This window comes from Lithobates pipiens, unplaced genomic scaffold (genome assembly GCF_037356315.1).
Source record: "Lithobates pipiens isolate NorthernLeopardFrog02 unplaced genomic scaffold, aLitPip1_a1.2 Scaffold_1, whole genome shotgun sequence".
NCBI lineage: Eukaryota > Metazoa > Chordata > Amphibia > Anura > Ranidae > Lithobates > Lithobates pipiens.
Genome location: NW_027507685.1, coordinates 196,686,801 through 196,701,454, shown reverse-complemented (window position 1 = coordinate 196,701,454; position 14,654 = coordinate 196,686,801). Strand labels below are relative to the sequence as shown.

The following is a 14,654-nucleotide window of genomic DNA, read 5'->3' as shown; positions in this document are numbered from 1 at the left end:
CATGTCACCGCCTATGGGAGAAGAGCCGACACATGCAGAGGGGGCGGGGCAGACAGGAGACTGCTCCACGCACACCAGGACAGAAAGATTAGTGGAGTCTAGTAGCAGAACGTGTTCCGGTACTAGGCTCCACTGCGGTACCCAGGCAGGCAGCATGGATTCTGAGGACAGACTGAGCGGTATCCGCTCTTCTCAGTTGCCGGCGGATAGAACATGCCCCAAGCGTGATGGGGAACCGCAGCATCCGCTACATGCGCTCCGCCTCAGGCATAGACAAGGAGGGAGGGGAGCCCTCTGGAGCTTTGGCGCCCCACCTCTGCGGCGCCCAGGTGCGGAGCACCCCACGCACCTGCCTAGAATCGGCCCTGTATGATTATCCTCTCCAGTTAGAGTGTTATTCACATCCTCCTCCTTCTCTCTACCTCTGGGGGACCTCCTTTGGTACTTCTTCCTGGATCCAATACTTGGGGTATTATGCCTTTAATAATCCATCTGGTGGGGGGCATGACTAGTGCGCAGACAAGATGGCCATGTAAGAGCAGCGCTCCTCACACAGGACCAAATAATTCCGCGTCTGCCTGCTTCCCACCGGCCATTTCAGTGCACCGGAGCACCTGCAGTTCCCAGAGATGCGATTCCCCGAATCCACTTCTACCATGCAAAATAACAAAATTATGCAAAAAATTTACCCGACCCATATGGTCAACTTCAAATCTTTGCAGATCTCTCCCAATACACACTAAGTCGTCGCAGGCAACTCAACAGCATCACCAAAGCACTGTGCAATCACCAATATCAATGGATAGCACTGGCTAAAATGTCCATCACTTACAACGGATCAAAACACACAGAGCCCTCAATCCAAGAAGGCCTACATCTCCTGCAAAGATGGGATATCATTCCCGAATTATCTGATACCACACCCGTGGATCAAAGTAATGAGGAAAAATCAGCAGACGCACCCACTGCCTCAACTCTCCAACAGACACCACTCTCATTAAAAAGGATACTTCTCACAAGTGGTCCTGTGCAATGAGACCCCTCATTCGGTCTCCAAAAAAAACTTTTACCTCACCTTTAACTTTACATTTTTTTTTACGGTTACCAGGTTAGAGTTACAGACAAGGTCTAGTGCTAGAATTATTGCTCTCACTCTGACAATCGTGGCGATACCTCACAAGTGTGATTTGAGTAAACCGGAAGTGACGTTGTGGCGTCGCTTCCGTGTTTACATTCAGGAGACTGGAACAAAGCTGTTTCCGGGTTCGTGCCAGTCTGTCTCTAGCTGCCCGGTCAGAGCGGCGGGAGGGGGGACGTCCCCTCCCACTCCTCCAGGATAACAATCAAGAGGCTTTTAGCCGCATCGGTTGTTATCCTTGGAAAGCCGATCTCCCACTCTAAAAAACGTTACCAGGATGATGCCTGCAGCTGTGGGCATCATCCCGGTATAACCCGCGAAAGCCGAGACCGCATATCTGCATACTCTCGGCGGGAAGGTGATAAACAAAAAAATACAAAAAAAAAAACTTTTTATAGTTTAATTGATCAAAAAATAAAAAACTCAGTGTTTATTAAATAACCCCGAAAGAAAGCTCTATTTGTGTGTGCAAAATGATAAAAATGTAGTTTGCGTACAGTGTTGTATGACCGCGCAATTGTAATTCAAAGCGCAACAGCGCTGAAAGCTGAAAATTGGCCTGGGCAGGAAGGGGGTGAAAGTGCCCAGTAAGCAAGTGGTTAAACGCATGCAAGAAAAAAAAAATTGCAAAATCGGCTCTGGCAGCAAAAGGGTTAAGGGCAAGGGAGCTTCATATTCACCAACATTGATGCCTAGCAGTGAAGAAAGACATAGTTGGAAACAAAACTCCTGTCTTTATTTGTAAAGTAAAAAAACACTGCAAAAGGTGACACATCCTTTACTTACAAAACAGCTGTTCTTTGCGATTTGGCACACAACTATAAAAAGAAGCCATAACCATAGCCAAAAGCACGAGATGAAAATATTTATAGAAAATTTAGGAAGGTCATACTGGAATTAAAGGCAGGACTCTCCATCTGGGCCTAGCCAGTGGCTCTGGATCCGTCCAAACACAGCTTGCGGGAAACAGAAATTTTCCCTCTTTATTTGTAAAGCAAAAAAATAATATTGCAAAAAAGTGACAGCTTTTACGTACAGAGCAGCTGTTGCCAAACTACTATTCTTAAAAGGAAACCATAATAATCAAAACATGAGTTGAAAACATTTATAGATGTCTAATGAAGGTCACACTGGAACTCAATACAGGGCTCTCCATCTGGGCCTTGACAGTTGGTGGCTTTGAACCTGTCCGCACACAGCTTGCTGGGCCACATTCCATAACCATGAGTGTTCATATGGGAGTATAGCAGGGTCTTGACACGCTGGTACTGGTCTGATGAAGCCTTTGACCCAAAGAAACATAGGTTGGACTTGATGGACTTGTGTCTTTTTTTCAACCTCACCTACTATGTAACTATGATACAATGGAAGCCCATCTCCAGAAAAAAAAATACATTATATCTTAAAGTGTCATAAAACCCACATAATAAAAAACTATCAATAAATGCTGTATTACATGCTGTTCATACTCACTCGTACTCAGTTTTCTTTGTATTCTGCAAAAAAACTGTTTGAACATGCTGCTCTCGATCTCACCCTTCTGTCCAAGTCCCCAATTCAGCTAGGGATTTAGCAGAGCAGTGTTGGCACCTCTGCACATACTCAGCTTTGAGCGAGTTTCTATGTTGAGCATTATCTCCCTATCACATCTGAGCAGCCCATGTGTCACACATGTGTGAGTATTCAGAGGTAATTGGCAGCCCACTCCCTCTGTCCTCCTTACCCACTAACCAGCTAAACACAATGGGGGCAGAATACTACATGTCGATTGATGAAGGCTTCACCACCCTGTTATTCTAAGACACAGGCTGGAGGGGTGTGACAGCCTGTAACTGGCAGAAATCCACCCACACGATGTTATTACCAAAAAACAATTGCGTTTTGATTTCAATTATATATTTGTATGATGGTTTAAAACGTTATCTGTGTTTACTGTTTCCCAAATGTTGTTATTTGTATTTTGAACCATGTGACCAGCAGCAGAGGACTAGAAGCTCCTCCTGCTTGTTTCCCTTCAGACAGGCTGGGAAAGATCTGGGTAATGTGATGGCTGTATATCAATTAGGAAAAAGGTACTTAGATTTTTTTTTTTTATTATTAAAATAATTACATGTCATCATCCAAATACAGAATTTGAATGGCACAATGTAAAATAAACAGTGTGTGTTTAGTATCACTTTAATTGTGAAGTTCAGTACTTGAGGACTGAATGTAGCAGCATATAAACCATGATCTAAGACTAGAAGTCCTGTACTGTACCCCAACATAAGGAATTTACAGCTAAGCAAAAAAACTATTTTTTTCTTAAAGCGTTAGCGCCCTGTACACATGGTCGGACATTCCGACCACAAAATCCATCAGATTTTTTCCAACGGACAAAGTTGTCGGAAAATCTGATCGTTCGGAACGTGATGACGTTCGTTACGACGGGACTACGCTCAGGCTAGTAGCCAATAGCTTTGGTCTTGTAATTTGATCTGAGCATGCGTGGCACTTTGTCCGATCGGATCATGTTGTCGAAAAATTTTATAGCCCAGCTCTAAAACGTTGTCTGTCAGATATTCCGACGGAAGCAGTCCGATGGAGCCCACACACAGTCGGATCATCCAACAACACGATTCGATCGGACATTTTCCATCGGAATGTCCGACCGCGTGTACAAGGACTTAAACCTTCAGGTAACCCAAAAGCAGTACAACTTCTTGGAAGGGTTGGCAAAAACAGCAAATACTAACAGAACCAATTGACAGAAATCGAAGAGTAGCCTGAAGGATGTTACCTGAAGCTGGCATCAGATGACCCTGAAATTTCCAACTGGTAGAACGTAGAGAACATCGGAATTCTCTACAAATGATCGGACAAAGTCCGATCAGATTTTGTTTTCGGAAAATTTGAGATCCTGCTCTCAAATTTTTTCCGTCTGAATTTCCGACGGAAAAAGTCCGATAGAGCCCACACACGATCGGATTTTTCGACAATATAATCCGATCGGACCTTTTCCGTCGGAATTTCCGACCGTGTGTATAGGGACTTCGACTTTTTATCACCTTCTATGGTTTTATGGTTTCCCATTTGTAAAAATTCCCCCATCTCCTGTCTATCTGATGATATGGCAGAACAGGAAGTGATGGGATATGGTACCTACCTTAGCATGGTAGTAGGAGTATTGAATCTCCTCTTTCCCCAGTAAACGCTGGACCCCAATGTAATACATTAACATGGCTGCTTTACAAACCCGGCTGCCAGCACAGTGGGCATCAGAGAGAGCACTGCAGGAAAAACAGTTATTATTAACTAATGCTAGTTATTATCGTAAATGTGCTACAAAAGACATTAGACGCACTCAATAAAGCCATGCCCGCTGAGAGAAGACAGTGATTATTTCTAGTGGCTATTCCAGTCCTTAGCGATAAGCGCATTTAACCACTTGCTTACTGGGCACTTAAACCCCCCTCAGTCCCAGACCAATTTTCAGCTTTCAGCGCTGATGCACTTTGAGTGACAATTACGCGGTCATACAACACTGTACCCAAATGAAATTTTTATCATTTTTTTCCCACAAATAGAGCTTTCTTTTGGTGGTATTTAGTTACAGCCCAGAGTTTTATTTTTTGCTAAACAAACAAAAAAAGATGCAAAAAAAAAAAAAAATAATCATGTTTTAATAGTTTGTTATAAAATTTTGCAAACGGGTCATTTTTCTCCTTCATTGAAGTGCGCTGATTAGGCGGCACTGATAGGCTGCATTGGTGGGCACTGATGGGCTGCATTGGTGGGCACTGATGGGCTGCATTGGTGGGCACTGATAGGCTGCACTGGTGGGCACTGATAGGCATAGTTAAGGCGGCACTAATAGGCACAGATAAGGCGGCACCGATGGGCACAGATAAGGCGGCACTGATGGGCAAAGATGGGCACAGATAAGATGGCACGGATGGGTGGCACGGATAAGTGGCACGGATGGGTGGCACGGATGGGCACTGATAGGTACCACAGATAGATGGGACTGATGGGCACAGATAGGTGGCACTGATAGGTGGCTCTGATAGGTGGCACTGCTGGGCACTGATGGGCGGCACTGCTGGGCACTGATGGGCGGCACTGCTGGGCGGCACTGGGGTGCAGCACCTTTGAGGCAGATTTTGGGTGGCACTGTGGGTGGCACTGTGGGCACTGCTGGGTGGCACTGTGGGCACTGCTGGGTGGCACTGGGCACTGCTGGGTGGCACTGTGGGCACTATGGGCACTGCTGGGTGGCACTGACAGGGGGGCACTTACTTTATTTCAGGATGGCACTGCGGGTGGCAGGTGGGCACTGGCAGGGGGCAGGTGTCCGCTTGAATTGCTGGCCGTGATCGGGACTGATGTCCCGAACACGGCCGCCGGCGATCGGCTTTTTTTTTTTCTCCTCGCGCTGTCAGCGCGAGGAGGAATACTAGCCGATTACCGGCTCCGTTTTATCACATGATCAGCTGTCATTGGCTGACAGCTGATCACGTGATAAGGGGTCGGGATCGACCCCTTACACGGATCGGTGATCAGGCGAGTCTCACGGACTCGCCGATCACAGAGCGCGCCGCGCGCGCCCCTCAGGGGGCGCGCAGGCCGCTCGTAACCGGGACGACGTCAATGGACGTAGTCCCGGCAATCTAGGTCCGCGCTAATGCCGTCATTCGGCAATAGCGCGGATCCCAAGTGGTTAAAATCACACAGGCCGGTTGTACCCAAGTTGATTGATCGGCACATTCAGTCTGCCCATACATGGTCCTTTAGGGTCAGAAAAATAAAAATAAAAAAACATTTACATTCACTATACAGTTCTCGCACTTGTCCCAATCAATGGTTTCCCATTAAAAGAAATAACACCCTGCCACAGCTTATAGTACAGAGCATTAAGCGTCCCTTGACTTGTTTTCCATTTAAATTTGCATCAAAGTTTTTTGCACAAATGTTATCTTGTGCCAACCCATAATAGGAGTGAGTTTTTTTGTTAAGAGTGTTTACTTTATTCAAACTTTGTGTATGCCATACTGTATGAGACAATCACATTTCAATAAAATAAAGTACATAAAATGAATTGCATGCAAAGTTGTATTTGAATATTTCTGGGGAGGGGGCCCATAGCTTTCATCAGATTCCACTGCACCAGGTAAGATTTAAAAGGTGTTACTAAACCCAGTAATATGAAAATAGTTCACCCCCCCCCCCCCCCCACAGCTTATAAATCTTTTTACATTAAAATACTGCCACTATATATCTTTTGGATGATCTGCAGTTTCTCCAGTGCTGAGAGTTCAGGTAGGTGGAGATTTCCACTACAGCCTGTATACAAGCCCACGTGTCAATATCATGTGACCCGGCTAGCTCTGAGAACAAGTAAGTGTTCTCTCCAGCATAAAATACACAACTGAGCATGAGCAGGTCGGCTACCCTGCCTGTGTTAGCGGGCTTTCCCCAGTGCAGGAGGGGGAGGATCTATGCATACAGGATAAAACAGCCTTTTTACACAATGCAGAAGAAGATTAACCCCTTAAGCTGAGAAAAAGTCAACAAGGGGATTTCCCTGCTGTTCTCAAGCTGCGGTTTTTGAAGCGCCGATAGCACTAGGTTCAGATCCCATGGAGGCAAGGGTGGACACACAGGAGGGACTACATGCCGGATGCCTTGTACAAAGGTGCTCACTAGAAATTGAGATGCCAGGGGTCATTGGAAAAAGACAGCCAAGGCTGATTTCTGTCCCTTGATGGTGCTTAAAGCCAGTTTCTGGTCTACGCCTCGCTGTAGGAACAGCAGGCTCCAGGAAACGGAATAGGTGCGCGGAGCCACCCCATCTCCTCACACATGGAGATATAAGCCTTCAATGTACAATGGTATATCTTCCAAGAGAAGATTTTCGTGCCCTGAGCATAGTGGAGACAAACCTCGGTTCCTTAGCACCTGGCTTTCAACAGCCATGCCGTTAAAGCCAGCGACAGTAAAGCAGGATGGAGAATCGGTCCTTGTGACAGAAGGTCTTCTCGCATCGGTAACCACCAAGGAGCGTCTGCCACCAGGCGTACTAGGTCGGCGTACCAAGGACTGCTGACACTGATGGTCTGGAGAGCAATGGAAGCATATCCAGGGGCGCATTACAGATGTACTTAAGGCCGTGCACTAACTGGTCTGCCAGTTCCACGCAGACAGGAGAGGCCTACTGCTTCTCCAACTCACGGTGCAATAGTTTTGCTTACTCAGTAAGTGTCTGCGACACTAATGCTGTGGCCAGTACTGGTCGTATCGCTGACCTCACTACCGTAAACAGGGAACGGGTCCCTGCCTCGGCCTTCCTGTCAGTAGGGTCCTTAAATGCAGGAGTCCCTTCTACCGGGATCGATGTTACTTTGTTTAACCTGGATAGAGGGGGGTCCACGACCGGGGAAGCCGACCATTTCTTAAGAAGGCTCTCCTCAAAGGGGTAACGCACCGCCATTCTTTTTGGGACCGAGAAGGTCCGTTGCGGGCTTCTCCATTCCTTGTATATGAACTTATCTAAATAAGTCAGCTACAGAAACACCTTAGGTGTACGGGCTGGCTTATGGGACCCAAAAGGGACCGCTACTTCAGCAGAGGATCCTGCTGTATCCTGAATTTTCAGGGTATCGCGCACAGCTGTGAGAAGTGATCCAACTAGTGCTTTGTCTTGCGTGGACCTGGACGGGGAATCACCCTCACTGTCCGATCGGTCCTGGTCAGCGTCCTCTGACACATCATGATGACGCCAGTCATTGTGGGGCCCGAGTCTGTGTCAGAGCTCTCCCCGGAGGACGGGGGGTTGGCAGGGACAGCTTTTACCACCTTGCGCCCGCACACCGCCTCCACCCTGGCAATGAATGTTTCAAGGATCGCCGACAAAGCGTCCAAAGGCACTGCACTGAGCCGGTAACAATTGCAGGGAGATCTGGGGAAGAAACACCAGTTTCTGAAGCCATGCTGACCCACCCTGTCTGCCACCCTTGGGGACTTAGGACAGGTGCTCAATCCCACCCTCCTAGCTGCTGCAGACTGAGGGGCCCCCACCGCAAGACTCACAACCCCGACCAAGTACTATGCCGTGCTGTTACAGGTGCCTGTATCCAGTGTCAGCTCACAGGAGTCCAGAGAAAAAAACGCGCTGTTCTGGAGGTACAGGAACCAGCCCTGAGGAGAAAAACCGCTCTTAGGCTACAAAAAAATGGCCACCGGGCGCCCTGTATAAAAAGGGACAATCACATGGAAAATGGCCGCCAAACTATGAGAAAATGGCTACTGATCATGCTTTCCACAGAGTCTCACAGAAGATGGCTGACAAGTAACTGTACACAGTGAATGAACAGCGATAATGGCGGGAGACAGCGATATGGTGGCAGCACATACAGAGACCACAGACACCAGCAGACACCACAGACAGCCCAGGGACACAGCCAGCCAGCGCAGCCCCCAATCCAGGATCAGAGCCCCCCAGAGGACCCCTGGATCAGGTACACACCCCTCTCAGCAGCCCAGTCATGCAGCATCCCCCGGGGGGGGGGGGAGAGAGGTAAAATAGGGACATGGGACAGGGAGAGAAGAGACCCCCTAATCTACCTCCCAGGGAATGCCCAGCTGCTCAATACCGCCGAGGCAGGAAGAGCTGTACTTACCATCCAGACGAGCTGGGGACATCCCATCACAGACCCACACCAGAGCAGTGCGGGGTGGCTGCTGGCCACGGCACACTGTGACAAAGACACCGGTAGTCTGGTCATATGTGTGCCTCGGAGCATTGCGCTCACTGGCCGCCCCTGGAGCCTGAGGGGCATGTCAAAAATCCAGAAAAAATCCCCAGGACCGATGGTCCTGCAGGGAGCCTAGGTCCTTCTCCTTCACTAGGCAGAAAAAAAACTGAGCTGCAGGAAGCAGGCTGAGGGGTTATTACCAGAGGGACCGCCCCCTGGGCAGAACTATAAAGTTCTGTTGTTTTCACATGTATTACATGTTCTGCCTAGTCCTCTCCTGAAGGTGGCGTAATAACCCTACGGTCAAGATTACTGGAGCTGTGTCCGTCAAAATAATTGTTGCTCTACATAAAGATGGTATAGGCTATAAAAAGATTGCCAAGACCCTGAAACTGAGCCACAGCATGGTGGCTAAGACCATACAGCGGTTTACCAGGACAGGTTCAACTCAGAACAGGACTCGCCATGGTCAAAGAAGTTGAGTGCAAGTGCTCAGCATCATATCCAGAGGTTGCCTTTGGGAACTAGAGGTATGAGTGCTGCCAGCATTGCTACAGAGGGTGAAGGGGTAGGGGGTCAGCCTGTCAGTGCTCAAACCATACGCTGCACACTGCATAAAATTGGTCTGCATGGCTGTCATCCCAGAAGGAAGCCTGTTCTAATGATGATGCACAAGAAAGCCTGCAAACAGTTTTCTGAAGACAAGCAGACTAAGGACATGGATTACTGGAATCATGTCCTGTGGTCTGATGAGACCAAGATAAAAACGTATTTGTTTAGGATGGTGTCAAGCGTGTGTGGTGGCAACCAGGTGAGGAGAACAAAGACAAGTTTGTCTTGCCTACAGTCAAGCATGGTGGTGGGAGTGTCATGGTCTGGGGCTGCATGAGTGCTGCCGGCACTGGGGAGCTACAGTTCATTGAGGGAACCATGAATGCCAACATGTACTGTGACATACTGAAGCAGAACATGATCCCCTCCCTTTGGAGACTGGGCCTCAGGTCAGTATTCCAACATAACGACCCTCAAACACACCTCCAAGACAACCACTGCCTTGCTAAAGAAGCTGAGGGTATAGGTGATGGACTGGTCATACATCACTCCAGACCTAAACCCTATTGAGCACCTGTGGGGCATCCTCAAACGGAAGGTGGAGGAGCGCAAGGTCTCTAACATCCAACAGCTCTGTGATGTCGGCATGGAGGAGTGGAAGAGGACTCCAGTGGCAATCTGTGAAGTTCTGGTGAACTCCATGCCCAAGAGGGTTAAGGCAGTGCTGGAAAATAATGCTAGCCATAAAAAATATTTACACTTTGGGCCCAATTTGTACTCACTTTTGTTTCCAGCAATTTAGACATTAATGGCTGTGTGTTGAGTTATTTTGAGGGGGCAGCCAATTTACACTGTTATACAAGCTGTACACTCACTACATTGTAGAAAAGTGTCATTTCCTCAGTGTCACATGAAAACATATAGTAATAAATATTTACAAAAATGTGAGGGGTGTACTCACTTTTGTGAGATACTGTACATATATACACACACACACACACACACACACACACACACTGTATATGTATACATGAAAAAAAACATTTGTAATATCTGTTCTCAAAGTTTCCTATACAGTTCTTACCTCTCAACTGGTTTTCCACTGCTGCCATCTAAAACCTCCACTTTCTTATCGCCTTTGCTCCAATTCAGGCTGTGTGTGGGGTGAACAGGGGGAGGGTGCTGGCTGTTATGTTCTGGCCCAAGAAACAAGTGGGGTGTATGCACCTCATAGGGCTGGAACAGAGACACGCTTGGAGATGGCGGCAGCCGTTCAACAAGAGCATTATAGAGCAAATCTTTTTGTTGCATAGAGGCCCCTGTATTCACAAAAATTACAATTAGACCAGAAAACACCACTTCAGATACAGACACGTAGGGGTTGATTTACTAAATGCAAACAGACTGTGCACTTTGCAAAGTGCACAGTCTATTTGCCTTTAGTAAATCAACCTCATAGGGTTTACACATGTTTCATAGATTAATCCACGCAGGTAAAGTGCGGTCTACATTTAGGCTGGTTTCACACAAAGGCGTTGTCGGTAAAGCGCCGTTATTTTTAGCGGCGCTTTACCGCAAAAAAAGAAAGAAAGGATTTTAGCCTTACTGTAAGCCATTTTCATTGACAGACACAGCGCTCCATTATTCAGAACCATAGGGTTATATTGCCTCCTACAGGAGTAGGACACTAGGCAGAAAAAAGATTTGGCTATGCCTTTGGGCAGTCCTAGGTGGTATACACCCTCCTCTCCGCTATAGGCCTTCTGTTTAGTAACAAGCAGTGTCAGAAGTATCAAAACTTCTTAGAGGGATGGGTTACTATTCGCAGTATCTGTTGAGCTTTATGAAGTATGGTGCACTGACACACCTTGCACATGTGAGTACCCCGGCAGGGGAGCGGTTTTTAACTTGTTTAATAAAATTATTAAAACGATATTGCACTATTAGTTATTTTTTTCCCCTTTCTCATATACTTCTGAGATCACTGCATTAGGGAACCTCTGATCCAGGGAAACAGCTGAGAACCCTATAGTGGTTCATATGCGTGTATTGACTAAGTGTAATAGCTAGTCACGCGCTTTAAAGCGGTTCTTCACCCTAAAGGGGAAGTTCCGCTAATTTGATCCCTCCCCCCCTCCGGTGCCACAATCGGCACCTTTCAGGGGGGAGGGGGGTGCAGTTACCTGGATAATCCAGGTATCTGCACCCACTTCCGGGCAGACCGCCGCAGACGCCCCGCCCCCCTCCCCCGTTTTGTTATGGGAAACACAGTTCCCAGGACACAGCGGGGGATCTGAAGAGACGCGCAGCGCAACTCGTGCATTCGCAGTAGGGAACCGGGCAGTGAAGCCGCCATGCTTCACTTCCCGATTCCCTGACAGAGGATGGCGATCGTCATCTGCCGCCGACATCGCTGGACCCTGGGACAGGTAAGTGTGATTTTATTAAAAGTCAGCAGCTGCAATATTAGTAGCTGCTGGCTTTTAATATTTTTTTTTTAGGTGCAGAACCACTTTAAGGTGAGCTTATTACCATAAGGGGTCATCAAGTTGCACCTATGCATGATTTGAAATCACGGATGGATATACCCTGTTTCCCCGATAGTAAGACACCCCCGATTGTAAGACGTATCGGGAGTTTTCAGAGGGGTCGGCTAATATAAGCCATACCCCGAAAGTAAGACATATGTCTTACTTTCGGGGAAACACGGGGGTATTGCCGCCTCCCTCTCATCTAGCTGCGCGCCGCCTCCTGCCCACGTCCGCACCGTCCCCCTCTCCATACGTCGCCACGTCTGCCATTTCCCTCTGATCTTAATGAGCGCCGCCTCCTGCCCACGCCTGAGCCGTCCCCCTCTCCATACGTCACCGCGCCGTCCCCTGCACTTGTCACTGCTGCCTCCTGCTTAAAATACGGTAATGCACACAGTATTAATCATACATCAGTAAAACATACACACTGGCATACTGGGGTATCATCTGCTGTATGTAACCCAGTGGGTATCAGCAGGTGTCACACTGGATTAAATACAGCAGGTGGTACTGTATCACACATAAATCTGTTTTATCCTCCAGTATTCCACTGTTCGTTCTTACCATTTTTCATTGTTTTACATGTTATGCAATGTTGTAACAAGACATTCTTGGCACTTCCTTTTATAAAACTGTTTTGTGGTGAATACAATACTGTTCAGGTTGTTAATAAATGTTAATTTTATGGTTAAAACAAAAAATTCGACAATTTTTTTCCAATATAAGACATACCCCGAAAGTAAGACATAGTGGGGCTTTTGGGGATAAAAAGAAAGTAAGACACTGTCTTACTTTCGGGGAAACACGTGACATAGGAACACTAATATGAATTATGCACATGCACTTTTTTAACACTATTTATGCAATTTTGCTGTCAGTTTTTTATGCACCAAGCACTTTTGACACCAAGTTGTATCAATTATCATGATTTCTCATCATGTTTTTTTGATTATATATTATGTTTTTATGATTAACTACCTGACATCCGCGCTATGGCCGAATGACGGCCACAGCGTGGATGTGAATTCCCGGGAGGCCGTCATGACGGCCTCCCCTGTGCACGCTCCCTGGGCGCTCCCTGCAGGGCGTGCGTGGAGTGCGCTGTGATCACTGAGCCACTGAGACTCGGGTGATCACCAATCTAAATAAGGGGCCGGTGACAGCGGAGGAGAAAAAAAAAGCCGATCATCGGCTTATCTGAAAGGGACATCGGTCCCTAAGAGGAAGAGGCAATTATGCCTCATTTATACCAACCGACAGTGCCCACAAGTGCCACCTATCGATGTCAATCAGTGCCACCTAGAAGTGCTGCCCATCACTGCCACCCATTAGTGCCGATAATGCTCTTCTCCCACAGCAAAAACTGAGGAAGTGTTGGTGTCAGGGAGATATTGGAGTGTGTAAATAAGCATCCGTGATGTCGACAGAAGCCAGAAAGTCTCCATGATGAAGAGACGCCACCACCGTGTGGATGGACTCCATTCTGACCTTCTGTACACACAAGGCAGTTCAGGGCCTTGAGGTTCAGAAATGGATGTACTATGCCTTCCTTTTCGGACTGTGAACAGGTTTGAATAAAAAACCCTGAAACCTTTCCAGCGCTGGAACCAGGACAAGCACACCCTGAAGCCCCAAGGAGGACTGCAAACAGACCGGTGACAGACGCCTATTGGGGAAAAAAACAAAACCTTTTTGTGGTTCAAGGCCAGAACACCAGGACAAAAGGTAAGAAACCGCCTTCATGCTGAAGGGACCTTATCCATAGGTCTAGGGAGCCTAGACCAGGTCCGTTGCATGCCGAGAAGGATCGCATCCGCTACAAGGCCCTTTTCACCATTCCAGACTGTGGAAGAGATATATACGTCCCTATGATTTTTTAGAAGCCCAGTCCGCAGAACAACACTTAAGCCACAATACATGTCTAAGCACCACTGCAGAAACAGAGCTTAGCAACCAGGGGAACTGCGTCCAAGAGGCATCGCAGACAAAATGCAGCCCCCAGACCAACTGGTCCACCAATTCAGCGAAAGCAGAGGGATTCTGCTCCCCCTCCAGGTATGTCAGCTGGATTTTTAAAACCAGAGATTCCTCTACTAGAATCATGGTCACCTTGCGCAATCTAGAGACAGGGGGATCCACTACTAGTGGAACAGTCCACTCTTTAAGGAGGGACCCCACAAAGGGTTACCTCACTGCAAAGAGTCTTTGGAACCACAAAGGGGCGCTTTGGACACTCCCAGTCTTTACAGACAAATATTCCAAAAAAGGAGGGAGAAGGGAACGCGCTTGCCATGCAAGATAGTTTATGGGTGCCAAGGGGACCAGCACCTCCACCGCAGCCACAGCTGCATCCTCCATCTTCAAAGTTTTCCGCACAGATGTAATAAGGGCAACAACCAGAACCTTCTTGAGCGTCACTGCAGTTGTTGAGGAAAATTATCACTAATTGACAGGACAGGGAGGTGGGCCACGTCCACGGCGGTAGAGCCAGATTCAGGAGCAGTTGAGACCGATGAGGCAGAGGAGGGCAGGGGGCGCCATTTACTAGGTTATTTTCCTAAGTGCCACCTGTGACAAACACAAAGAACTCAGAGGTGGCTGCCGACCGAGAGCTGGGGACGTCAACCCAGGCCCCGCAGTGGGGGCACTGACCAGGGCTCCTCACAGGGGACACCAGCTGAGATTCCGCACGGGGGCACC

General features: G+C 47.8%; 1 protein-coding gene across 2 annotated transcripts in view; it reads right to left on the bottom strand.

Moving 5' to 3' along the window:
- Positions 1-1,852: 1,852 nt before the first annotated feature.
- Positions 1,853-14,654, bottom strand: part of LOC143981747 (adenosine deaminase domain-containing protein 1-like) — a 73,347-nt gene continuing 60,545 nt past the window's right edge. For both annotated transcript variants that reach the window (XM_077479810.1, XM_077479821.1), the window contains exons 8-10: positions 10,508-10,742; positions 4,284-4,407; positions 1,853-2,421 (exon numbers count right to left, since the gene is read on the bottom strand). In XM_077479810.1, coding sequence (XP_077335936.1) covers positions 2,254-2,421; positions 4,284-4,407; positions 10,508-10,742 — 527 coding nt within the window. In that variant the 3' untranslated portion in view covers positions 1,853-2,253. The remainder of the gene's footprint in view (positions 2,422-4,283; positions 4,408-10,507; positions 10,743-14,654) is intronic.